The sequence below is a fragment of the Apodemus sylvaticus genome, chromosome 20 (assembly GCF_947179515.1).
Source record: "Apodemus sylvaticus chromosome 20, mApoSyl1.1, whole genome shotgun sequence".
NCBI classification, from domain to species: Eukaryota; Metazoa; Chordata; class Mammalia; order Rodentia; family Muridae; genus Apodemus; species Apodemus sylvaticus.
The window spans coordinates 17,059,191-17,084,653 of NC_067491.1; the positions used below are offsets into that span (position 1 = coordinate 17,059,191).

Below are 25,463 nucleotides of genomic sequence, written 5' to 3' on the forward strand. Positions count from 1 at the left end.
CATATTACACACAACTTCTATAACTTTAGAATGACAGTAGAGTCAAATTCCATAGGAGAATTGAGGAAAGTGTAATTTCTTTTGTTTGTTTTTCTTTGTTTTTAAGGTGTGTGTGTGTGTGTGTGTGTGTGTGTGTAACTCAGGTTCTGGAGGTTTGCTTCCTTATGAATATTTTATTCAGTTATGTAGTTAAGGCCTATATGCATCCTAGGAAATGCACATTGGTTTTGGAAGAAGCATTTCTTGTGTACTGAAGGCTATCTAGGTTTCCCTAAATATGTCCCACCTCATAAAAAGTATAATAGTGATTCTTTTATAGAGGTTCCACATACTGAAAAAGAATTTCCTACTCACTACCAGAGCAGTCAGTACAGTCCACACTGAGATCCACAGGGTCCAGAAGCTACCTATCAACACAGACAGCAAAAGCAACTGATGTAGTGTGTTGTTTAAATACTGACAACTTTTTTTTCATAGAAATTAAAATTTTGACTTGTAAAATGCCTTAACTACTAGGCACTATCACAAATGCTAGCTTGCTTTATTTAAAAACTTTCAAAATGTTAATTTATGTGTGTGTTTGTATGTGTGTGCAACTATCCTTGGAAGCCTGAGAACCTGAAATCCTAGATCCGGAATTACAGGCAACTGAGAGCTGCCAGACAGGGGCTGAAAACCAATCTCCTGCCCTCTGCACGAGAAACCAGTTTTTCTAAATGCTGACACAACTGAGCCATCTCTCCTGCCTCTTGTGAGTTTACTTTAAAGATGAGCCTGGCTGGGGCAGGTGAGATGGCTCAGGGGTAAAGAGCACTGACTGCTCTTCCAGAGGTCCTGAGTTCAAACCCCAGCCACCACATGGTGGCTCACAACCATCTACATCTACAAAGAGATCTGATGCCCTCTTCTGGCATATAGGTGTATATGCAAACAGTACTCCTACATTGAAAATAAATGATGGTGGTGGTGGTGGCGATGATCCTGGCTAATCTTGCAAGCTGCCTGTTCTCTCTCTCTCTCTCTCTCTCTCTCTCTCTCTCTCTCTCTCTCTCTCTCTCTCTTTTGGTTTTTTGGATTTGGTTTTTTCGAGACAGGGTTTCTCTGTATAGCCCTGGCTGTCCTGGAACTCACTCTGTAGACCAGTCTGGCCTCAAACTCAGAAATCCGCCAGCCTCTGCCTCCCAGTGTGCTGGGATTACAGGTGTGCGCCACCACGCCCGGCTGCAAGCTGCCTGTTCTCATTGGCAGACTATTAAGAAGTAGCTTCCTGTGTGGTGAATGATAGGATAGCTTAGTGTCAAACAGAATCAGAAGTAGGTATTGATTCTGGAGTCCTAATAGTATTATGAAAGTTCTTGAGGAATGTCGAGAAGTCTTATTACTTGTGTTCTGGTTGTTCTCCAATGGGGACAGGCAGCCTGTAAGATTAGCCAGGATCATCATCATCATCATTATGTTAATTTCAAATGTAGGAGTACTCTGTCTGCATATATATACCCATGTGCCAGAAGAGGGCATCAGATCCCTTTGTGGACGGTTGTGAGCAGTTCTCAACCATGGGTTATGGGGGTGGAACAGCTCTTTCACAAGGGTCTCCTAAGATAGTCAGAAAATGCAGATATTTACATTATGATTCATAACAATAGCAAAGTTACAGTTATGGAGTAGCAATAATTATTTTATAGCTAGGGTCACCACCATATGAGGAACTGTATTAAAGGGTTGCAGCATTAGGAAGGCTGACAGCCACTGCTCTAGACAATGACTCTTCTTTTCCCTAAATCACCTCTTTTCAAATATACTTCATTGCAAGTACACCAACTGCAGAAACAATGTTTTCCCAAGCATACACTGGAGTTACACCTAAGGTAAATAGAGCTTGCTATAGCCCAGGCACCCTCTAAGCAATTTATTCTTGCTTTTGTGAGATACGTATTCTGATTATGTCCATTTCATACACCAGGAAGTTGAGGCACAGAAGTAATGTAGCTAGGGCAGTCACTTAACAGAATTCACCAAAAGGAATTCCAACCCTAGGCAAGAAAGACTGGCAGTGGCGGGGTGTGGGTGGGGGTGGGGTGGAGGTCAGAGGGCAGGATGAAGAGAGCCAAGAGAAACAACCTGAGGAGTAAAAGATGAGAGGAATAAGCAAGGGTGGTCCACGGCCCTGCAGCATTCCCAGTTCAAAAGGGCTACACACGTTAAAAAATGCTAAGAGACAAGCGATACATTCAGCTAGTGGGACTTTTGGAAACAGTTCAGTCAGTCAATTCAGAACGTTTGTGGAAGCCCAAGATTACAAAACTAGTTAGAAAAACAAGCTGAAATTCAAACCCATTGTAGCTTGGTTCCAAGTGAAGTCTCCTCTCCCCGGAGAGGAGGAAGAGACCAAAGATGCAGGGGAGAAGACAGTCTCTAGAGCCCGGTTACAGGGGACTGACTGCTGGTGCCTCTCAGCTCAGATCTACAGGATGGCAGCCAGTATCCCTGTTCTATTCAAATGTCTTCATGTTTACTACTCTTCTAAAGTCTGACAGGGAGGGGACAATTGGTAACCCACAGTCTAAGTTTGCCTGCCACCCACTGGACTCTGTGTACTTTGTGCACCAGAAAAACAGCCTTGTAAGATGTGCAGGTATGTTAGCTTCTTAGTGTGACTTGCTTCTAAATACCACCTGGGATCTGCCCATCAAAATACTTTTCAGGAGGCAGAGGCAGGCAGATGTCTATGAGTTCGAGGCCAGCCTAGTCTACAGAGCTAGTTTGAGGACAGCCAGGGCTACACAAAGAAACCCTGTCTTGAAAAAAACAAAACACACACACACACAACCTTTTCCTAAGAAAAATTTCCCGGTGACAGAAGACTAGTAAATTTTAAATAACAATTTCCTGGGTCCTTGTTATGTTGAGCCTTAGGATAGTGTAGGGTCACACAGGGTCACACCAGGGTCACACAGACTTATTTAAAATAATGACTGTTGTAGGCTCTGTGGACGTAAAAACATTTGATGGGGGGCTGAGATGATGGCTCAGAGGTTAAGAGCCCTTGCTGCTCTTGCAAAGAAACAGAGTTAAATTCCCAGCAACGGGGTTGGACTGCTTACTACTCCCGCCCCAGAGGATCTGCCGCCCTCTTTTGACCTCCGCCAGCACCTACATGCACATGTAAATACACATACACACACAGGGAGAAATCAAAAGTTAAAAAACAGGCTCCGAGGATAAAGGCGCTTGCTGTTGAACCTGACAGCCTGAGTTCCGCCCTCGGGACCTATGTGGTGGCAGGACAAAACTGGTTTCTCCAAGTTGTCCTCCAGTGTTTGCCTTTGTATACACCATACATATGCCCACAATTGTTTTGAAGTGCTTAAGACTTTATAAGCAGTTGATAACTAGATTTGATTCTCCAAAGCTCACCAACCCAATATAAATTAACTTACTACATCTAAGGGTAAAAAGAACTAAAAATGGAAAATGACTTCCTGTTGGCGAGCATCAGACGTATAGGTACTTGCTAAAGCGATCAGAGAGAGAAATGTTACCAGTGGATAAAACAAAAACTAACATTCTTTATAAGCTCAAGAGCTGTGCCTTAGGTGTCAAGAGTAAAGAGAGAAAAAATTAATATTTTTAGAGAAGTATTTATTTTATGTGTATGAGTACACTGTAGCTGTCTTTAGACACACAGTGAGAAATCAAATTTTCATCAGATCGCATTACAGATGGTTGTGAACCACCATGTGGCTTCTGGGGATTGAACTCAGGACCTCTGGAAGGGCAGTCAGTCTTATCCTCTGAGCCATCTCTCAACTTTTAAAAAATGATTTTTCTGTATTTTATGTATTCTGAGTGCTCTATCTGCATGTACACCTACATGCCAGAAGAGGGCATCAGATGTCAGTGAGTCTCCATGTAGTTGCTGGAAACTGAACTACCTGTACCCCGGGAATCATTAACCACGGAGCCATCTCTCCAGTGCAGAAAAAACTGTTTTTGATAAGATGAAATATTTAGGACTTGATCTTGATCTCTGCTTTGAAGTTATTCTGACAGATATATTAGGGTCTCTCCCAACCCGGAGAGAAAACAAATGAAGAGGAAAACCTGAACTGGGCAACCAGGGCCAATGTAAATTTCAGCTAAGCCTCAGTAGCCCTTGACTTGGGCAGTTAAAATCCAACACAATGTCTTAAAATTAAATGAACTACAGGAGTAAGTAGCGCCCACCTTAATTACCCGCACTGTGGAGGCAGGGCAGGAGGATCTCAGAATGGCCAGCCTGCCTGGCCTACAACGTGAGTTCTAAGCTAAGCCAGAGCTATACAGTAAGACCATGTCTAAAAAATCAAATGAGGATTCCTTTATAATAATAATGCTAAAAACTATTATTTAGTAGCCTATTAATAAATAACCCTCCCAAAGAAAAAAAGCACGAAAAATGGAATGGTTGCTTCCGAGGAGAATAAATAGTGGAAATGATTAGTGTGCAACAGTTGAAAATGTACATCTGACCTCAAGACAAATTTTGAAAGACAAAAATTTTAAAAATATATATAAGCAGGAACTTGGTTTCCGCGGCAACCTGCGCGGTGCGTTGTTCTTTGTTCTCTAGTTCTAGTCTAAATCAGCTCGCCCCTAGCCCCGCCCACATCTCAAGGATTTCCGCCGCTGGCAGTAACAAGAGCCGAGGCCCCGCCTCTTCTCCAGCGAGCGGCTACGCTTCCGGCCCAGCCCGCCGCGCGGCAGGCGGAAACCCGCGCAGGTCGGCCCCGCCCCCTGCGGTAGAGCGTGTCGTCACTTCCGCCTTCCTTTCCCCTGCTGGCTTCCCGGAGCGGCTTGTGAGGGATTAGCCTCTACACTGAATTTGTCGGAACCATGGTGAGCCTAGCTTTGGGCCCAGGACTTCGGCTCCTGCCCGGTCCCCGCTGTGTCCCGCCTCCCCGCCACTTCTCTTGTCTAACCGGAGTCGCAGGCTCCCTGCGGCGGACTCGTGGGCCCTCCGCACATGGCTTGGGCCGGGCATGGGGCCTGCGTGGGACCCGCTGATCGAGCTCTCTGCGGGGAGCGGGAAGGGAGAGCGTGGCGCCCTGAGCCAGCATCTCTTTGTAAGATCAGGGCTTCTCGGCTAGGGGTCCTCGACGACCCCCCGGTCCTCACCCCAAGCGCAGAAATTTCTAGCAGTACCCTCGTCGGCCCCGCCCTCTATGGGGCGGGGTTTGAAGGGCGAATGGTTGTGCGGGCCGGCGGTAGACGGAGGGTTGCTATCTGGTGGTCGGTGCTTGCCCGGCCTTAAGGTTGCCTTTAGTTTTGTCATACTCACCAGTGGGTCGATGTGATGATTTATTCCTGGCGCCCACGTGAACGTACTTCTGTCTATTTAAATAAATACCCACTCCCACGACGGACACCAATTTTTATTAGCTAATCTACTTACCGATGTAGTGAGAGCCCCTAGTTGTGTGTTAACGAGTACTGGCATTCAAACGGAGTGTGTTGGTTTCCCCTTTTAGGCCTCCCTTTCCCTCGCGCCTGTTAATATCTTCAAGGCTGGAGCTGATGAAGAGAGAGCAGAGACAGCTCGCCTGGTAAGCCCGTCTGTTGCTTTTAAAGGATAACATCCAACTCTTTGTGAGCGTAAATTTTGACGGCCTTTTCTGATTTTTTCTTTTATAATTTAAGTCATCCTTTATTGGTGCCATCGCCATTGGAGACTTAGTGAAGAGCACTTTGGGACCGAAGGGCATGGTAAGAAAAATAGAGAAAAAAAAGTTTTGTTTTTTTTTAAGAAGTTTCTTTGGTGTGTTTCAAGTTTTGTTCATTTTCCTGTGGTTTTGTGTTGTAGTGGCTGAACAAAATTACAAGTTTTAATAATGGTTTAAAGCCTTTGGTGTAAATGTAATTAGTAACAATTTTCTTTTTTATCTCCTGTAATCTAAAACTTATAAAAACTTCTCCTGTGTTACCATTCGCAGTCTCACATTCCTTTCCAGTGGCAGCAAGTGTTAACATTCGCCAAGCCTACTGGTATTTTTCTGTTCACTCACGGATAAGTTTATCATGTTATGTATTTTTGCAGCACGTGGTTTTTTGGGTTTTTTGTTTTGTTTTGTTTTTTTGGGTTTTTTTGGATTTGGTTTTTTCGAGACAGGGTTTCTCTGTATAGCCCTAGCTGTCCTGGAACTCACTCTGTAGATCAGGCTGGCCTCGAACTCAGAAATCCACCTGCCTCAGCCTCCCAAGTACTGGGATTAAAGGCATACACCATCACCACCACTGCGTGTACCACCTCTGCCCGGCTTGCAACACATTTTTTTAAGTAACAGAGACCGTTTTTGTTTATGTGTATCTGGTTTTAGTGTGCTATTGTCAGAGTTTGTGCAACCTCTTATTACATGAACAAATTATTTTTATAGCCTTAGTACTAATGCTTTTTAACTGATCTTTTGGTTAGCACAGGAAGGGTTCCATTGTGATTTTTTTTTTTCCCCCTTTAGTATGTTATACTTCTTTAACTGTCATATAGTGTTCTGGGATTTGCTTTGAACTCTGTTGATGGAGATTGGGTTCTATCGTTGTGACATGTGGCAAAGCTAGTTTGTATTGCCTGTACTTGTAAGCTTTGCACACATTGAAGTGTGGTCGTAAGATACATGCATGGGAGGAAACATTTGGTAGCCAGCTAACCATCCAGAGGTTTTTGTGTCTGCACATATTCTTGAAGAAGTACGTAGACCTTAATTTGACAGAAATAAGTTTCCTTTCAGGACAAAATTCTCCTAAGCAGTGGACGAGACGCCTCTCTAATGGTGACCAATGACGGAGCCACGATTCTGAAGAACATCGGTGTGGACAACCCAGCAGCGAAAGTTCTTGTCGGTGAGTCTGAGACTTGCCTGTTAGTATTTCCCGATAACTTATTTCCTGATAGACTGTGTCAGCTATTTAAATGATAGCATTGGCATTATATCCCTAATACAATGGATTTCAGAAGTAGCACTGTTATCTATAGTCCATGCCAGCCACTGCAACCACAATTTTTAAGTGATACAAGTCTGTTTGGCTGAACTGCCCAGTCCAACATCAATGGCCCCTTCTCGTAAGGTCTCTCTTGCTGTCATAATGACAGAAGGCCTAATTTGGTGAGGCAGAAAAAAGTTAGGGATTATTTCCATGAACTCATGAGGCACATTCAGGCTACAGTATTTAACACTTTAAGGTCTTCCAAAACTTTGTCAGGCATGGAATGTACTATTAATGAAGTTTAGGTTTGTTGTGGACATTTTAAAAGAATTTAGTGATGTGGAGAAATCATTTCGTTTTTTTCCTAGATATGTCAAGGGTTCAAGATGATGAAGTTGGTGATGGCACTACCTCTGTTACTGTCTTAGCCGCAGAGCTGCTCCGGGTGAGTGGCTGACACTTGTGCCTTAGAACTGGACTGTGGTTTTGAGCAGTAGTGGAATCCTTCCTTACTTTTGTGTACCTGTTTATTGGCAGGAAGCAGAATCTTTAATTGCAAAAAAGATACATCCACAGACCATCATCGCAGGCTGGAGAGAAGCCACAAAGGCCGCACGAGAGGCCCTGCTGAGCTCCGCGGTGGATCACGGGTTGGTGGACCACAGTCCCGCTGGGAAAGTCTAGTCTAGGGAGCATGAGCGTCATCTTGCTGCCTTGCTCTACCCACCCTTCTAGGAGCTAAAACCCCACACCACCACCACCCTCCTAGGAGCATCCCGTGCTCTAGAGTCAGCGCTCACTAGCCTCAGATTCCGAGTCCCTCCTGCCCAAGTGCTGGGGTTACAAGCCTGTGTTTCCATGCCGAGTTTATTAATCTCTCACACTGGACTAGCCAGTGTGTTTGTGGGAGTTGATACGTTCTCTGTGACATTAATTGTTAGGTGCTTCAGTATAGGACTAAAAGTTCTACCTTTTGGGAATTTATTACTCAACTATTTCTGGAAGTGGGATTGCTGAGTCCCAAAGTATACACATATTTAGTTTACTTCTATGCATATCAACAAGTAAACGGCCAGAAACGGTCTCTATGTGCTGAGTGAGAACACCCGTGGGCCTGCGTGTTCAGGGCTCACAGAGCCTCCTGGGTGGACGGAAAGACAGGGTCCCATTGCTCCCTGGCTTCTTGATCTGAGGACCATGAGGATCTGAGTGGGGTCAGGTTCTTAGGTGAACCTTTGAAAATTAAAGGATGCTTAATGGATAATTTTAATAGCATTTTCTTTTCTGTGTTCCGTTTTATTAGTTCTGATGAAGTCAGATTCTGGCAAGATTTAATGAATATTGCAGGAACGACATTATCCTCAAAACTGCTCACTCACCACAAGGACCACTTCACCAAATTAGCCGTCGAGGCTGTTCTCAGACTGAAAGGCTCTGGTAATCTGGAGGCCATCCATGTCATCAAGAAACTCGGTGGGAGTCTGGCAGACTCCTATCTAGATGAAGGTATGTACACGTGTGTACCCAGCATGCCCTTTGGTCCCGCTCCCCTGAGAACAGGGAGCCAGAGAACTTGTCTTTAGGGCTGGACTGCGCGGCTGCTTTCTCATTTTAACCACTTTGTTGTGTCAGCAGGATGCTGGGTCTTAGCTCTGCTTGAGCTTTGTAAATTTTACACATGAAGTCTTCTGCTAATAATGAAAGAGAAGTTACAGCTTTACCAAAAGGTCTTCCTAAATGCTACTTTTTTAGGATTATATGTATTTCCAAGCATAGTCTCTTAAGTCAAATCATTTAATTAGCAGGTTGTTGGTAGAGGAGTTTTTATCCGATTGATATTTATTGGCATTTGTGTAGCATTGGCTTTTTTTTTTTAATCAAAAATTTCTAGACTTATGTGTTTTGACAACTTATATGTGTACCACATGCATAACTGGTCCCATGGAGGTCACAAGAAGGTGCCAGGGACTGAAGTAAAGATGGCTGTGAGCCACCATTTGGGTGCTGGGAACCAAACCAGGTCTTCAGCAAGAGGAGCAAGTGCTCGTAACTGCTGAGCCAGCTCTTTAGCCCTGTTGTTTTTAAAGATAGTCTTGTGTAGCGTGTGTGTGTGTGTGTGTGTGTGTGTGTGTGTGTGTGTGTGTGTGTGTGTGTTTAGCCAAGGATAACCTTAAACTTCTGTTCCCTCCCAAACTGATTTTGTAATGCTGGGGGAATCCATCTAGGTATTTGTGAATGCTAGGTAATTATCTTTTTGTGTGTGTGTGTATGTGTCTTTTTTTTTTAATTTGATATATTTTTTATTTACATTTCAAATGATTTCCCCTTTTCTAGCCCCCCACTCCCCAAAAGTCTCGTAAGCCCCCATCTCTCCCCCTGTGGTAATTATCTTTTTAACTGAGCTATATTGTCAGCCCCAGGAAAATTTTTTTGTATCAAAGATTATTAATTAATCGCAGTCTGTTGTTTGTGTCTTGAGTATGGGTATGTGCATGTCTGGCCAGAGGCAGCAGCTCCACTTAGGTATAGTTACAGGCTGTGTGAGCCTCCCAGTGAGGTGCTGGGAGCCAACCTCAGCCAACTCCTCAGCAGCGGTAAGCGCGCTCAGCGTCTGAGCTATCTCTCCAGCTTATTTTTTTGTTTGTTTTGAGGAAAAAATACTTTCAAAGTCTCTTTAAATGACAGGTGTATGTAATTAATGTATAGGGATGTAGTTTCTGAGGACTAAGTTGGGAGATGCTGTTTTCTTAGTGTAATTTGTAGAGCACAGGCTATTCAGTGTCTTCACCTTGGATTTTCAAATGAGCTGTGGACCATGCAGACATTTTCCTAAAGGGTTTTTAAAACAATCAAGTTGTGCTGTGTAAGCTTGTTTCTACAAGTGATGTGGAATGCTGGCTTTTGTGTATGTTGTGTTGTTTTTTTTACAGAGTTCTGAAAATATTTTGGTCCCATCGATCTGCAAGGGCTCTGTAGTGTTTCTAGTGGTCTGCCAAGTAGGGGAAACTTTGTAGCAGTGGCTCATACTCCTGTGTGTGCTCGGTGCCAGGAATGGGGAGTGAAACCTTGGTCCTGTAGTTCCAGTCGTCTGCTAGGTGATAGACAGCTGAATGGAGCAGAAAGTGCAGGGCAGGCTTTAATAAGCCAAGCTCTTGTTATGTGTCTGAGAGAAGCCTATGCAGGCGGTCACCACCAGGTCGTGCTGGCACCAAAGCAGCAGAGCTGGAAATGAGTGTCTCTCCTTCAGTTGTGCGGGACTTACCTGTGAGTGTCTGCTTGACACTAGCCATAGCCTGAGGTCAAGAGCATGATAGGACCAGGCTTATGTAGTTGTGTTGTCCGTGGTGGTTCCATTTTACCACTAGGCCAACTTGTCTTGTTTATTTTCATGAGTCAGGGTCTCTGTTATTTTGCCCTGGCTGTCCTGAAACAGCCAGGTGTCCTGGTATGTAGAACTGCTGTCTCTGATTGCCAGTTTTAAGCTAGTAAAAATGAACTTTAATATTTTTGCATTGTAATCTGTAGACTCTGGTCTGCTGTATATATGTGAAACAAAAGTTTCAGGCTGATGTGGTTTGTTTCTGTGCTTATGCTGTAGGGTTGCCCATGTGTATTCTCTTTTTTAGTTATTTGCTTTATTACTGTTTATGGGTATTTTGCCTACATAATGTCTGCCGTGTGTATGCCTGGTGCCTGTGGAGCACAGAATCCCCTAGAACATTAGATCCCCTAGAACTGGAGTTACTGAGAGTTGTCAGCCAACGTGTAGGTACTAGGAAATGAACCCAGGTCCTCTGCAAGAGCCAGCAGGTGCTCTAAGCCACTAGGCTGTCTCTTCAGCTCCGTTATGGTCTATTTTTCCAAATGTATTTTAAATACTGGGTTGATGTTTGTGATCACTGCTATAATGAAATACTTTTTAGATTCTTGGAACATGGTACATTGAACTTGTAAAATGTGTTATTTGCATTACTAATCTGTTAAAAGATTATTACCGTTTTTATGTTTGTTGTAGGTTTTCTCTTGGATAAAAAAATTGGAGTAAATCAACCGAAGAGAATTGAAAATGCTAAAATTCTTATTGCAAATACTGGAATGGATACAGATAAAATAAAGGTATGTGACTACATTTCTGGAACTGCTGTTGCTGGTCGCCGTTAACTTAAACTAAGCAGCTTGAGTAGATAATATATACTTATTATATATGAAATGTAGTTCATAGAAACACTGAAGTAAAGTGTGTTTGTTAAATAAATTAAGCTTTGTTTTTAAGAGGAGTGAAACTTACGCTGCCCTTATGTCTTCAATCTTAGATATTTGGCTCTCGGGTAAGAGTTGATTCCACAGCAAAGGTTGCAGAGATAGAACACGCAGAAAAGGAGAAGATGAAGGAAAAGGTCGAACGTATTCTTAAGCATGGAATAAATTGCTTTATTAACAGGTCTGTGTGATCTAAAGTTACTTTTTTCTCATAAAAATTGTATTTCCTATCAAGTTACTTATCGTTAGAAACTGCTGCATGTGGTTTTACTTACAATTACAGATTGCCATGGTTCGTCCAGTCAGTGCAGTCAGTGGGCTGTTAGCTTGCAGGCGAGTTTGATGTGTTCTAAGGTTCCTCGGGCCCTTACTGCACTGTTCTCGGTACTTTATATATATTTTCACTGCACTCAGCTTCTGTGTGCTGATAACAGGGATACAGCTTGCTGTGGTATGGAGTAAGGCTAAAATAGTTGAGTATTGTGCCTTAATGTAAAGCCCTGTGAGAGAGTTGGATACTATCTATCTATCTATCTATCTATTTATTTATTTTGGTTTTGCAAGACAGGGTGTCCTGGAACTCACTCTGTAGACCAGGCTGGGCTCGAACTCAGAAATCTGCCTGCCTGTGCCACCCAAGTGCTGGGATTAAGTGCATTGCCTATCATTTGAGACCCAAGGATTAAGCCTAGATCAGGAGGCTGGATTGTTTATTTCTGGTGAAGTAAAAATGCTTGCAGGTTTTGCGTTCTAATTAATTCAGCTTGAGAAGTGGCCATTTTGAGCACAATGTGTATTGTCTTCACAGACAGTTGATTTACAATTACCCTGAACAACTCTTCGGTGCTGCTGGTGTCATGGCCATTGAGCACGCAGATTTCGCAGGTGTGGAGCGCCTGGCTCTCGTCACAGGTATGGAAAATGCATACCTTAGAGAGTATAGTTTCTAGGAAGTTACTGTGCAATGCAGTAAGAGTATGAAGAAACCCCTTAAGGAGCTGAGTATATACTTGCAGTTATGCCTTTAGTTTACTTGTTTGGAGAATTACATTCATTGATTGATTTTGCGTGTGCATGTGTGCACTGGGTTGCATGTGGAGGTTGTAGACACTGTGGGACTTGGGTCTTAACTCAGGTTCCGAGGCTCTCTAGCAAGTGCCTTTATTAACCTGCGGAATATCTTGCTGGTCGCTAGATATTATTATAGGCGATTTTCTCTTATTTAAAATGCTCAGTACTCAGAAGTTTCTCAGATATTGGATTTTGGAGGTGTAGAGTGAAGTGTTTGTGCATAATGAAATGAGTAGGGTAGGGCCCAAGTCTAAATATGAAATGTAATCATGTTAGATGTATGTACCTTATACAGAGAAAGTTTGTGCAGTGCTTTTGGTTGACTTGTATTGGCCTCTCCATCTGGGCCATTTTCTTTTCTTTTCTTTTCTTTCTTTTTTTTTAACATTTATTTATTATATGTAAGTACACTATAGCTGTTCTCAGACACACCAGAAGAGGGCATCAGATCTCATCACAGATGGTTGTGAGCCAACATGTGGTTGCTGGGATTTGAACTCAGGACCTCTGGAAGAGCAGTCAGTGCTCTTAACCACTGAGCCATCTCTCCAGCCCTGCCATTTTCATTCTTAAAGTTGCATGTTTGGGGGTTGCGCACACACACACACACACACACACACACACACACGGTTTACCATAGCTATAGAGTTCTTTCTGTGGTGTGTGGTATTTCAGGACAACTCATTCTTTCTCACAAAAACAAAGACTTTACTTTCTGGGCATAAGCAAATTTGAGCTTAAAAGAAGAATCTTGAATAGTTTGTTTTGCTGAATACTTAGTTTCTTGTACCCCGTGTGAAGTAAAGTTACAGGAACCTTTAATGAAGACTTCATGCCCTTCACATGCGCTTCAGAGTGGGTCAGCTATGTACCTTATGCTTGAATCTAAACAAAGCTTTTCTAAGTTTCTAATTTCCCAAATGGTAAAAATGTTTAAATGATTGAATCAATCAGTTCAGCCTGGAACTCACTGATGTGTTTATGTTCACAGGTGGTGAAATTGCCTCTACCTTTGATCACCCAGAACTTGTGAAGCTTGGAAGTTGCAAACTTATTGAAGAAGTTATGATCGGAGAAGATAAACTCATTCACTTTTCTGGGGTTGCCCTTGGTGAGTGACTATGTAAATCTTGGCTTAAGTACCTAAGTCCTTGCTGGTATCTGGAAATTGAAAAAAAAGTTGTAGGCTGGAGAAATGGTTCAGCAGTTAAGAGCACTGCCTGCTCTTCCAGAGGTCCTGAGTTCAAATCCCAGCAACCACATGGTGGCTCACAACCATCTGTAATGGGATCTGACGCCCTCTTTTTGGTACAACTGAAAACAGTGACTGTGTACTCATACTACATGAAATAAATATTTTTTTAAAGGTATCTATAGTGCTAAAATATATATCCTATAGGCTGTTGAGATGGCTCTGTGGGTGGACGTGCTTGAAGCCTAAAGACCTCCGTTCCCTTTCTAAGGCCCTCAGGCTAGAAGGAGGACCAGTTCTCACCTCTGACTTCCATGCATACATGCACCCAGGCACATGCGCACGTGACTGAGGATTATTAAGTGGACTGGATATGTGTGTCTTCAAGGGCAAATATAAATTTTGAGAGTGCCTTTTTTCTTTTTTAAGGTTTATTTATTTATTATGTAACCACACTATAGTTGTTTTCAGACACCCCAGAAGAGGGCATCAGATCCTACTGAAGATGGTTGTGAGCCACCATGTGGTTTCTGGGATTTGAACTTAGGACCTTCGGAAGAGCAGTCGGTGTTCTTAACCACTGAGCCATCTCTCCAGCCTAAGAGTGCCTATTTTATGTTTTGTTTCAGTGTCTTAAAGTCAGGTTGATATTTGCTGCCTTTGAAATGTGTATATTTAGCATAGGGCTTTTTTTTCTTGATCACTCAGAACATTTATGAACATTGATCTTTAAAGAGAAAGCATTGCTGCCAAAGCCCAATAATAGTCATTACGTGAATAGTGACGTGCGGATGAAGCTGTGGTGGGTGGCTACACGGTAACTGATTCACGAGTGTCACATTTAACCTTAGGGGAGGCTTGTACCATCGTCCTTCGTGGTGCCACTCAGCAAATTTTGGATGAAGCTGAAAGATCTTTGCATGATGCCCTATGTGTTCTTGCCCAAACTGTCAAAGATCCTAGAACAGTTTACGGAGGAGGTAAGCATGTGGAGGGGCTACATGCTTTGTTTCTTGACAGTATGTCCTTTTAGCATGTCGAACGTATTGGCTTTCATAGAAACAGAGGCGGCAGAGTGTATGACAAGTTTTGGGTTAAATCTGCAGGTTGTTCTGAGATGCTGATGGCTCATGCTGTGACAAAGCTTGCCAGCAGAACCCCAGGAAAAGAAGCCGTAGCAATGGAGTCGTTTGCTAAAGCCCTGAGGATGGTGAGCTGTGGAGAACTGAACACATATTTCATCTGCTTAATTTTAAACTGAATGTGTTCTTCTGTCCTAGAAACAATTTTTTCTCCTTACCTTTACAAAAACGCAGTACACAATGTTTTATGTTCTAATTCTACATTTAATACCCAGTCATGAATAGTTACTAAGAATCAGATAGCCAGGCATGGTCTTTACCTGTAATCCCAGCATGAGGGAGGTTGAGGCCAGAGGATCTCAAACGTAAGACCAACCTTGTCTGTATAGTAGGAGCTTGTCTGAAAAGAAGAGCAGGAAGCAGGCTTTCTGTGGCCCTCAGAACTCTAAAGTTCGCTGTCGCTGGGTGAGACAGTGCAGTCCGTGGTGGTTACGTGACACTTTGATGTTGCAGTTGCCAACCATCATAGCCGACAATGCAGGCTACGACAGTGCAGACCTGGTGGCCCAGCTCCGAGCTGCTCACAGTGAAGGCCAGATAACTGCTGGACTGGGTAAGACACCAACCCCTTCTGCAGTCACTTTTGAAAGTGATTTTCTTCAATTAAAAATGTTATGCACACATACACCCTGTATATCTGTTGACACGCACATATTGCACTTTGGTCATACCCCCTTCCCTTTGTTCTCTGGACAGCTTTTCTCCTTCACTCAACCCTTTGTTCCCAGGTCCCTCTCCTGCTCTCATGGCGGAAGGTTCTTTACTTGGATAAAAGCACCTTATCAAGGCTGTGCCCTGAGGAATAAGACTCATCCTTCCCCAGCAGCCAGAGTAGCTTTTCAGTGAGGTTGGGACCTTAGAAGCCCCTTTCCTCTCCGTGATGGAATGTTAAGAGGCCTGGCTGTGTACAGGTGACCACTGCTGCTGAAGTCACGGATGTACTGGGAAGCTCAGGTCCAGGAGATAGCATCCAGAGCACTCCTGCTGCTGCTGATGCTGCTGCTCCTGCTCCTCCTCCTCCCTCCCCATCCCTCTCCCCCCCCAACTCCTTCTACCCTGTTCTGTAGTTCTCAGGCTTATAGGGAGTGGTGGGCACTCCCTCTTAGTGTTTGGGACCGAGTGAGCACTCAGGCATTTATTTCCGATACTTTGACCAGTTCCGAGGCTCCCCAAGGAGCCGACTCTGGACTGCAGACCCGCTTTTCCGAGTAAGGAGGCTCTGCTCCGTGCCTGTAAACAGAGCCCTTTAGAAGGAAGGCACTTTGTCTGCAAGTATTTTCGTTTCATTTTGTTTTTAGTTCCAAGACAAGGTTTCTCTGTGTAGCTCTAGCTGTCCTGAAACTCATTCTATTAACTAGGTTAGCCTTGAACTCAAAGATTAGCTTGCATTTGCCTCCCCAGTGCTGGGATTAAAGGTATGCAACTCCAGTGCTAGGCTTAACAATTTTTCTTGTCACTTTTTTTTTTAAATAGTGCTTTTATAGATGGATCTAGCTACATCAGGTAGTGAGGTGCTATAACAGCTTTAGTTTTATTATTAGTTATTAGAAATGTTTTAATGCCTTTTTGTTATTACTTTAATAACTACCCTTCAGATATGAAGGAAGGTACCATTGGCGATATGGCAATTCTGGGTATAACAGAGAGTTTTCAAGTAAAGCGACAGGTTCTTCTGAGTGCGGCGGAAGCGGCTGAGGTGATTCTGCGAGTGGACAACATTATCAAAGCAGCACCCAGGTAGGTACAGAGTGCTGGCGCTCCTAGGAGAGCATGCTGGACAGAGTCCAGGGAGCTTGATAATTCTGTTTAAAGAACAGTTAGAGCTTAGTAGTCTGTTACACATACTACTAAGACACTATGTAGTCATAGTTCTTAGAAAGCCTTAGGAGGAAACTGGTTTGCATAGCCAGGGGCACACTCATATTGGAAAGGTTAAAGAGCCAGGCTTGTGAATTGTGAGGGTCAAGTGTCTGGGACCGTGTGGGTGTCTAATGTCTTTACCAGGATGGATCAGGCCGCTGGCTTCCCTGCACACCCTTATAAGTGCCTGTGTGCTTGACTTGGTAGCTCTGATTTTGGAGATGGTCTTGCTGTATAACTTGGGCTGGCCTCAGATTCACAATCCTCTTCCCTGAGCTTCCAGTGCTGAGCTGGCAGGTGCCCCCCACGTGGCTCATGAGGCCGTTCACATTGTAGAACAACGTTACAGACGTGGTTAAATGAAGTGTATCAGTTTGCTTCATGTTGCTGTGTCAGAAATGCTGACAAAGGAAGGGTGTGCTTGGGTTCACAGATTGAGGTGTGTGGGTTCATTCTCCTCAGGGTGGGACAGCTGCCGGTGAGGAGAAGGGAGGGAATCTGGGCGATTGCTTGACCCTGGCCTCAGCGTCATTGCTTTCTCTCACACGCAGGGTTAGTGGAGGTTAGTGTGGGGATAAACTTGGCCCTGTAGTGGGCTCAGGAGAGAAAGAGTGCAGCTTCTCTCTGAAAGTGAAACGTGAGGTACAGGGTGCAGGTGTTCTTCTGTAAGTGTGCAGAGAAGCTGGCCAGGAGAGGAAGCCTGAATAGCTAAGTGGAAGACTGTTTACAGTTCTGTAACCTTGAAACTTCTGAGAGTTCCAGGGATGCTTGCTAATGCCCCTGGATCTCACATACCATGGGTTTTTAAAAAACCTCACTTTTTGCCCTAAATGTGTCTTTTATGCATACACACATACATCATACGACATACATACATACATAAACATTGTTTAAAAGCATTTTACAAACAAATGTAAAATTAAAAATTCACGGATATGCCTGCTGTCCCTTTGGCACACTGCCCTGCTCACTCTCTAGCTTATCTGTGGACACTTCCTGAGTAGATTGTCACCCAGGACCCCTGTGTCACCTTTCTTTGGCTTTGGTTTAATGTAACTAACATTAATGTAACTAAACCGATGAATTTGGTAAACGTTCCTAATCCTTACATTATTTAAAATCATGAAGTAAGCCACATGTGGCAGTATATTTCTTAAAGACTGAGGCAGAACAATTGGAAGTTCAAGTCTAGTCTTAGGATATACAGTAAGATTTGATCTTAAAGAAAAGAAAAGGAAGCAGAAACCATTAACGTTTTTTTGGAAAGCGTCTTGTTTGTTAAGTCGGTGTTTGGGTCAGACACTGAGAACTGCTGAGTACAGGCCTGCTCGCTGCCGGGATTTTCCTGTGTCCTCCTAATAGTGACAGTGATTGCGTGGTGTTGTGCACTCATGGGAAGTGGGCCTGCAGTGACTTTACTGAGACAAAGGTCTCAGTATTTGTAGTCAATGAAAATCTAGTTGAAACCATACTTTTCAGTTTTTACTTTTTCTTAATAGTGTGATTTTTTTTTCCTTATAGGAAACGTGTCCCCGATCACCACCCCTGTTAAGCATTCCCATTTGCTGTTGAACTCTGGACCAGTTCATAGCAAAGTTGTATTTGAAAGACTTCAACCTTTAAAGAAGACTGTGGAATTGACGTGTCCAGGATAGCCTTAAGTTTGAATATTTAGCTGACCTTCTGTGTTAAACATGGGTCTAATTTATTTGCTATTTCATTTTCCATACAATTCAGTTGATTTACAAGTTCATTTCTCATACTGTGTATTAAAATAAAAATCCAGTTACTTGGTCCTTAATGTCTTACTGATCTGTATATATCCTGTTTGAAATCTACTTATGGAAGCAGTTGTATCTCAGTGTAGAGTTGTTTCAGCCTAATCAATTATTGACTTTACCGTTTTATAAAGTAATTATTTTGATTGTGCCCATACATATATTCTCAATCATGCATAGCTTTTACTGAACATTAATTTGGAGTAGAAGTCCCATAAGGTACGGTTCTGATTTGGTTTGATATAAGTACCCTTTAATTATTTACGTTAGACATTTTATTTCTGTTCAAGTTTGGAAAAGTGACATTTAGCCATCCACCGCTCTTGGGTGCCTTAATAGGATAGCATTTTCCTAAGGTAGTGCTTTTGTTTAGATGTCATTATGATTGTTTTGTTTGAGTTTTTGTTTTGGTAGAGGGGCAGGGAGCATAAATATGTACTAGGGTTGGTTTACACTTGACGTAGATGTGGAAGTTAATCAGGATATTGCAGAGTGCACAGCATGTAAGAGCTCAAAAGCTTAGGAGTTGTATTGGCTGCCAGGGCATCGGGATTCCCTGGGGCAGGGGGCACGTAGGGGGCTTTGAGGGTAACGGGGAAGTGGCTCAGCACACACTTCCACACGAGCCATCCCTAACATGTGATACATTCCTGACTCCAGCACTGGAAGGGCTGGCCTTGTTATGTAGGTGGGTTTCAGGTTCTATGAAAACTATTCTGTGTGTTCTTTAGATGTATGTGTATGAATATTCTGCCTGCATATGAGCCGCATGTGTACCTGGTGCCTGAGAGGTCAGAAGAGGGCATGAGGTTCCTTGAACCTGGAGTTGAGTGGTTGTCAACCACCACATGGATGCTGGGAACTGGACATGGTTTCTTTGTAAAAACACAAGTCAGGCATCTCTTTATAACTCTCTATATTTTAATACCAGGAATTTATTAGGGGCGGGCAGGATGGTTCAGTGGTCAAAGATGCTTGCTGTCAGCTAGAGGACTTGAGATGAATCCCTGGAACCCACGTGGCAGGAGAGAAGCAGCTTTTAAGTTTTCCTCTGGCCTCCCTGTGTGAGTGGTGTCAACCCAAACCCCAAATAAATACATGTAAAAGTACAAACGGGTACCTCACAGAGTCGTTGATGCCAGTTAGTGTCACTGCCTAGAAAATGCAGGATTCCAGGACACAGTAAGGCTGCCCCGGTCCCCCGTGTGGCTGACTCCCATGAGGACTGGAGTGCTACTGTTTAACTTGGGAGGTACTGACAGATGTGCGAGGGAATCTCTTCCTGATTCCCAGAGCAACTTGAACTCCACAAAATCTCGTTCTGATATCTTTTTTCTTAAGGTTTAATTTTCAATGTGTGTCTCGGGGTGGGCATTTGTACGTGAGTGCAGGTGTCCTTGGAGACCAGAGGAGTTGGATCTCCCAGGAGCTAAAGTTACAGGTGGTTGGGTTCTAGGAACCAAGCGTAGTACCCTTAACCACGGGGCCATGTTTCCAGCCGCAGTTTCTACATGTGTGACTTGTTTCTTCGGTGGCTGTTGAAGTAGATTTGAGCAATACTTCCCTGTGAACTCATCCAGAAGGAGCACAGTTTCCTGCTATTGGTACTGTCTCCTATTCCTATAGCCTTTTCTCTATCTTCAGTCATACTCCATTTTATACCCGCCAGGGCACTCACACTTGGTAAATACAGACTGGTTATTTTGCTAGGTTCTGGTGGGTGCATTTCAATGTCTTTAGAATTGGTGGGAGCTTTTCTGTAGATCACAATTGCTATAGAACTTGAAAACTACCACCATGAAAAATACATGTTTTCAGTGTATGTTGACTTCAGGGCAAAAGCCATGTCTCTCCCCAACCCCTGAGATTTTTAAGACTGACTTAGCCCTGCTTTAGCCTACTAGGTGCTGGGGTTGCAGGTATGTGCCAGGATTCTGGCAAATCCTACCTACTGAGTGCAAAATCACAGGTTACGGTGGCCTGCCACTTAGGGCAAAGTAGAAATGCTTGGTGGTCTATTTTCCTTAAAGATGAGTGGGTTGGCCAGGCAGTGGTGGCGCACGCCTTTAAACCCAGCACTTGGTTGGCAGAGGCAGGTGGATTTCTGAGTTCAAGGACAGCCTGGTCTACAAAGTGAGTTCTAGGACAGCCAGGGCTACACAGAGAAACCCTGTCTCAGGAAAAAAAAAAAAGATGAGTGGGTAGGCACAGTAGGAGTCTTAAGTTTTGAGTTCAGCTGAGGCATATTGAGGCTGTCTCAAAAGAAAACAAGTTAGCTATGTTCTGGAGTTTTTATTGCTGTGGTAAAACAAACCGAGGAAAGGATTTCATTCATCTTACATTTCCAGGAAATAACTCCATCCCCGAGGGAGGGATGTCTGAGAAGAACCTGAAGCAGAAGCCATGGAGGACTGTGGTGCCCATGAGGCATCATTCACTTTCCCATAGAACCAGGACCACCAACCCAGGAGTGGCACCTTCCCTCGTGAGCTGGGCTCTCCCTTATCAGCTACTAATCAAGAGCATGCCACACAGGCCAATCTGGTGGAGGCTCTAACTCAGCTGAGGTTCCCTCTTCCCAAATGATTTCTAGCTTGTGTCAAGTTGATGTATAAGTAGCTGGTACTAACTCGTCCCATCCCCACCTGGGATGGTCTGCAGGAGATTTCCCTCAGGCCTTTGGGTTTCCAGACTGAAGACCCAGGGGTGGGATTAATAATACTTGGTGCTTCTGCCTTTCTTCCTTATTTTGCTGACAAGATCTTAGTATCTCCAAGACCACCAGAAGATAGCTCTCAGCTCACAAACCCTGTTGCTAAACCTCTGTCTCCAAAAATAATTTACATTATGATGAATGACAGCAAAATAACAGCTATGAATTAGCAACAAAAATAATTTTGTAGTTGAGGGTCACCACCACATGAACTGTATTAGAGGGTTGCAGCATTAGGAAGGTGGAGAGCCACTGAAGTAAAAGAAATGTAAATTCCATATAAACGTGATTGAAAGCTTAAGAGCGGAAACAATTTTTGGCAGCAAAATCAGCCACGTTCGAGAAAGTTACGTTTGTGGCAAACTTACTGATTTAGAAAAAGAGGTTGGCTATACTCCAAGCGTTAGTGATTTATAAGAACATGCTCAGTGAGAACTCTGGTCAGTGAGCTTCAACTCTAGGCTGTAGAAGGCAGCTTATGCTGAAGAAGACGGGCCTGTTCACCTTGAGAGGGAAGACTGGTCAGAAAAGCAACCAGTAAACGGCGGTAGCAGGAGCTGCCTTGGAAGGCAAATTCTTGTTTGCAAATTGCATTTAGAATCAGCAGAGTATATGGCTTCAGTCACCTGAATAAGAGTAGACCAAAAAAAAAAAAAAAAAGCATTCTAGTAATCTAGTAGAAGATGGACTCGTTGCTATGGGGAGAAATCTGTCCCTATGGGAATAAACATTACAGTTAATGATTAAAGGCATCTTTGGCGGTCTGATCACTGGGCTGCAGATGTTCTGCACCCAAGAGGTGGTGACAGGTTATGTGATACTCCAGGACCTCTGACTTAGCCAGCAGCATTTCTGAAAGGATTCTGACATTCCAGAGCTGGGCCTGTGAAGGTCAGTCCTCCGAGGTTCTTTATAAAACCTCAATCTGGTTTGTCTTAGTTAGAATGACAAGTTTTGTCCTTGTGTTCTGGGAAGGTTATTAAATCATATATACTGACAGCAGTTTAGAATTTTTGCATTTCTGATAACATTCCTCCCTAAATAATGGCCAAAAACCTATTGTAGACTGTCAGTAGACCCTATGAAGGAAAACCCAAACAAATTATGATAAAAAGCCAAGATAAAGGCTGAGACTTCCACTTCAAACTTGAAACGCTTGTCTTAGGTGAACTGGTTTTTACATTCTGCCTTAAACAAAGTCTGTCTCGGGAAGCATGGCTGTGTTCTGAAGGGCAGCCTGCACTTACCCTAGGAATTGCCAGGCTGTCTGGGGAAGGAAGGCTCAGCTTTTCAGATGACAGCAGTCTGAGCGGACTTTAGGTCCTCAGTGAGAACTCTGGTCAGTGAGCTTCAACTCTAGGCTGTAGAAGGCAGCTTATGCTGAAGAAGACGGGCCTGTTCACCTTGAGAGGGAAGACTGGTCAGAAAAGCAACCAGTAAACGGCGGTAGCAGGAGCTGCCTTGGAAGGCAAATTCTTGTTTGCAAATTGCATTTAGAATCAGCAGAGTATATGGCTTCAGTCACCTGAATAAGAGTAGACCAAAAAAAAAAAAAAAAAGCATTCTAGTAATCTAGTAGAAGATGGACTCGTTGCTATGGGGAGAAATCTGTCCCTATGGGAATAAACATTACAGTTAATGATTAAAGGCATCTTTGGCGGTCTGATCACTGGGCTGCAGATGTTCTGCACCCAAGAGGTGGTGACAGGTTATGTGATACTCCAGGACCTCTGACTTAGCCAGCAGCATTTCTGAAAGGATTCTGACATTCCAGAGCTGGGCCTGTGAAGGTCAGTCCTCCGAGGTTCTTTATAAAACCTCAATCTGGTTTGTCTTAGTTAGAATGACAAGTTTTGTCCTTGTGTTCTGGGAAGGTTATTAAATCATATATACTGACAGCAGTTTAGAATTTTTGCATTTCTGATAACATTCCTCCCTAAATAATGGCCAAAAACCTATTGTAGACTGTCAGTAGACCCTATGAAGGAAAACCCAAACAAATTATGATAAAAAGCCAAGATAAAGGCTGAGACTTCCACTTCAAACTTGAAACGCTTGTCTTAGGTGAACTGGTTTTTACATTCTGCCTTAAACAAAGTCTGTCTCGGGAAGCATGGCTGTGTTCTGAAGGGCAGCCTGCACTTACCCTAGGAATTGCCAGGCTGTCTGGGGAAGGAAGGCTCAGCTTTTCAGATGACAGCAGTCTGAGCGGACTTTAGGTCCAACCTTACAAGGGAAAAGGAGTGGAACTAGCTTGAAGCACTCCGAAGTTCTGGGGCCCAGCTCCCCCGAAAGGCTTCTTTGTGGTGTTTACAACAGGTGTTAAAACAGCTGGGAAGCTCAGGCCTGTGTTTTTCTCTTCAAATCAAGACTGACTAGGTAGAGTTATCCCTTTCAGGAGCCAAATTAGTAACACCAGTACATTGATACTATACAGAGCTTCATAGTAAGGAAAAGGCATGTATGAGAGCTAGAGACAGGCCACCTGAGCACTTGATAGCGTTGTTTTCTTTATTTTAAGAAAGACTGTCTTTGAAGCACTCACCAGCCTGTGACCGGCCATTTCTGGATGGTGGGAGAGGGTTATGTGCTGTGACCCGTCTTGCTCTTCGGTGTTTCAAAATAGCTGCTTCTGGCCCAGGAGTGACAGTCACGCTGGGTTCCGGACCAGCCCTAAGAAGAGGTGCTGTGGACTGGAAAGGTTTTCTTCTTCGCAGTATTCCTTTAGGGCATCTCACCTGGCTCTCCATCAGCCCGGGGATGAGCCAGGACCATCCATTCCCGCTCTAAGGAGATGCTTCGGAACATCTGGGTCCTTTGAATTGGCCTTCAACTGCAGCTGCTCAAGAGCTGGGGGGAAGAAGTGGGGGAGGTGGCTCTTGATTCTCTTCCTTGGCCAGCGCGTATCGCCTAGCTTTTCTGGGGTTAGGCTCTGGGGTCTCCTCTGCCCATCTCCCAACACGGCGAACGCCTTTGCCCACCTTGGGGGCGTTTCTGCAAGGATTGTGGTCATAGATGACCAGCTTCAGATTTGTCAAGTGGGCCAGGCTGGGGAAGTAGCGGATGCTGTTCCGATCCACGTCGATCACCTCCAGGAAGGGCATGCGAAGCAGCACAGGGGGGAAGTCAGCGAGCTGGTTCCCGGAGAGCCAGATGGTCCTGAGCTCGCGCAGGCGCCGGAGCTGGCCGGGCAGCAGACGCAGGGCGTTGGAACCCGCGTGCAGGGTTTTAAGGAGCCGCAGCTCACACACCACATCGGGCAGCCGGGTGAGGCAGTTGGACTCAAGCCACAGGGTCCGGAGGTTCTGGAGCAGGCTGAGCTCCTCCGGGAGGTCACAGAGTTTGTTATTGCCCAGGTAAAGGATGCAGAGCTGTTTCAAGGTACACACCACCTGGGGGAGAGCTTTGAAGTTGTTGAAATCCAAAGCCAGGATCTGCAGGTTCTGCAGCTGGGCCAGGTCGGGAGGCAGGCTGTGAAGGTGATTGTCGCTGAGGTAGAGCTTTACCAGCTCGGTGAAGGAGCACACGTGCAGTGGGAAGCGACGCAGCTGCCTCCCGCTCAGATCCACCATCCGGTCCAGAGGCATCTCCCGGAGGTCTCCCACCACATAACTCTGGCAGCGGTCGGTGGGGATGAAAGCCACGAGGGCCCGGATGGTGTTCCCCATGCGTGAAGCTGGCTGCCGGGCGGGCGAGCCCCTGCCCACCAACTCTGTCAGGGAGTGGGCTGGCTCTCTACTCACTGCTCGGGATCCTTCTACTCTCTCTTTATAACCCGGAATTCTGTGACAAAAGCCAGTCACTTTGACAGAATAAAGTACTCCAGATAGCAGCTAGAGTGTCTGGTGACAGGCGGGACAGGCAGGGTCTGGGACGCCATGTCCAATTCACATATTTGTCTTTAATCACTTAAGCCCTGATCTCTTATCTACTCTTTCCTGATTTTTTTCCTCTAATGATAAAATGCTGTGACAAAGGTAGAAAGGTAAAAATGAAAAAAAAAAAAAACCACCTATATTTGTACTAAATAGCTAGAATTGTAAACATTTGAAAGCCTAGCCATCTCCTTTATGCTACAAATGATTAATTTTTTAAATTACGTGTGAATTTAAAAAGTCACATCATGGAGATAATTTTGTACTTGCAGCTATAAAATATACAATTACTTTAAACCCTCACACAGTATTTCACATGCATATCCAATGACTTAAATGGTTCTTCACACTGGACCAGTAGGTAACTTATAATGTGTGGCTCTTCTAAACACCCGTGTATATACAGATGCGAGAGCAGCAGTGTCAACTGGGGAGTGTCGTCCTGAATGAGGCGACCCAGTCACAAAAGAACACTCATGGTATGCACTCACTGATAAGTGGATATTAGCCTAGAAGCTCGGAATACCCAAGACACAATTCACATAATCAAATGATGCCCAAGAAGAAGGAAGGAGTGGCCCCTGGTCCTGGAAAGGCTCAGTGTAGCAGTGT

The 25,463-nt window shown here is 44.2% G+C and overlaps 2 protein-coding genes across 2 annotated transcripts; one reads left to right on the forward strand and one right to left on the reverse strand.

The window, feature by feature from the left end:
• Positions 1 to 4,772: 4,772 nt before the first annotated feature.
• Cct2 (chaperonin containing TCP1 subunit 2) lies at positions 4,773 to 18,281 on the forward strand. The gene is made up of 16 exons (XM_052165352.1): positions 4,773 to 4,878; positions 5,511 to 5,585; positions 5,680 to 5,745; positions 6,765 to 6,876; positions 7,329 to 7,405; positions 7,498 to 7,610; positions 8,264 to 8,466; positions 10,976 to 11,076; positions 11,274 to 11,401; positions 12,029 to 12,132; positions 13,283 to 13,402; positions 14,335 to 14,463; positions 14,590 to 14,693; positions 15,079 to 15,178; positions 16,221 to 16,362; positions 18,007 to 18,281. The coding sequence occupies exons 1-16, from the start codon at positions 4,876 to 4,878 to the stop codon at positions 18,035 to 18,037; spliced, it is 1,608 nt and encodes a 535-aa protein (XP_052021312.1). The 5' UTR covers positions 4,773 to 4,875; the 3' UTR covers positions 18,038 to 18,281.
• Positions 18,282 to 23,819: 5,538 nt separating this feature from the next.
• Lrrc10 (leucine rich repeat containing 10) lies at positions 23,820 to 24,644 on the reverse strand. Its single transcript, XM_052166029.1, has one exon. The coding sequence runs from the start codon at positions 24,642 to 24,644 to the stop codon at positions 23,820 to 23,822; it is 825 nt and encodes a 274-aa protein (XP_052021989.1).
• Between the last annotated feature and the right edge of the window lie 819 nt (positions 24,645 to 25,463).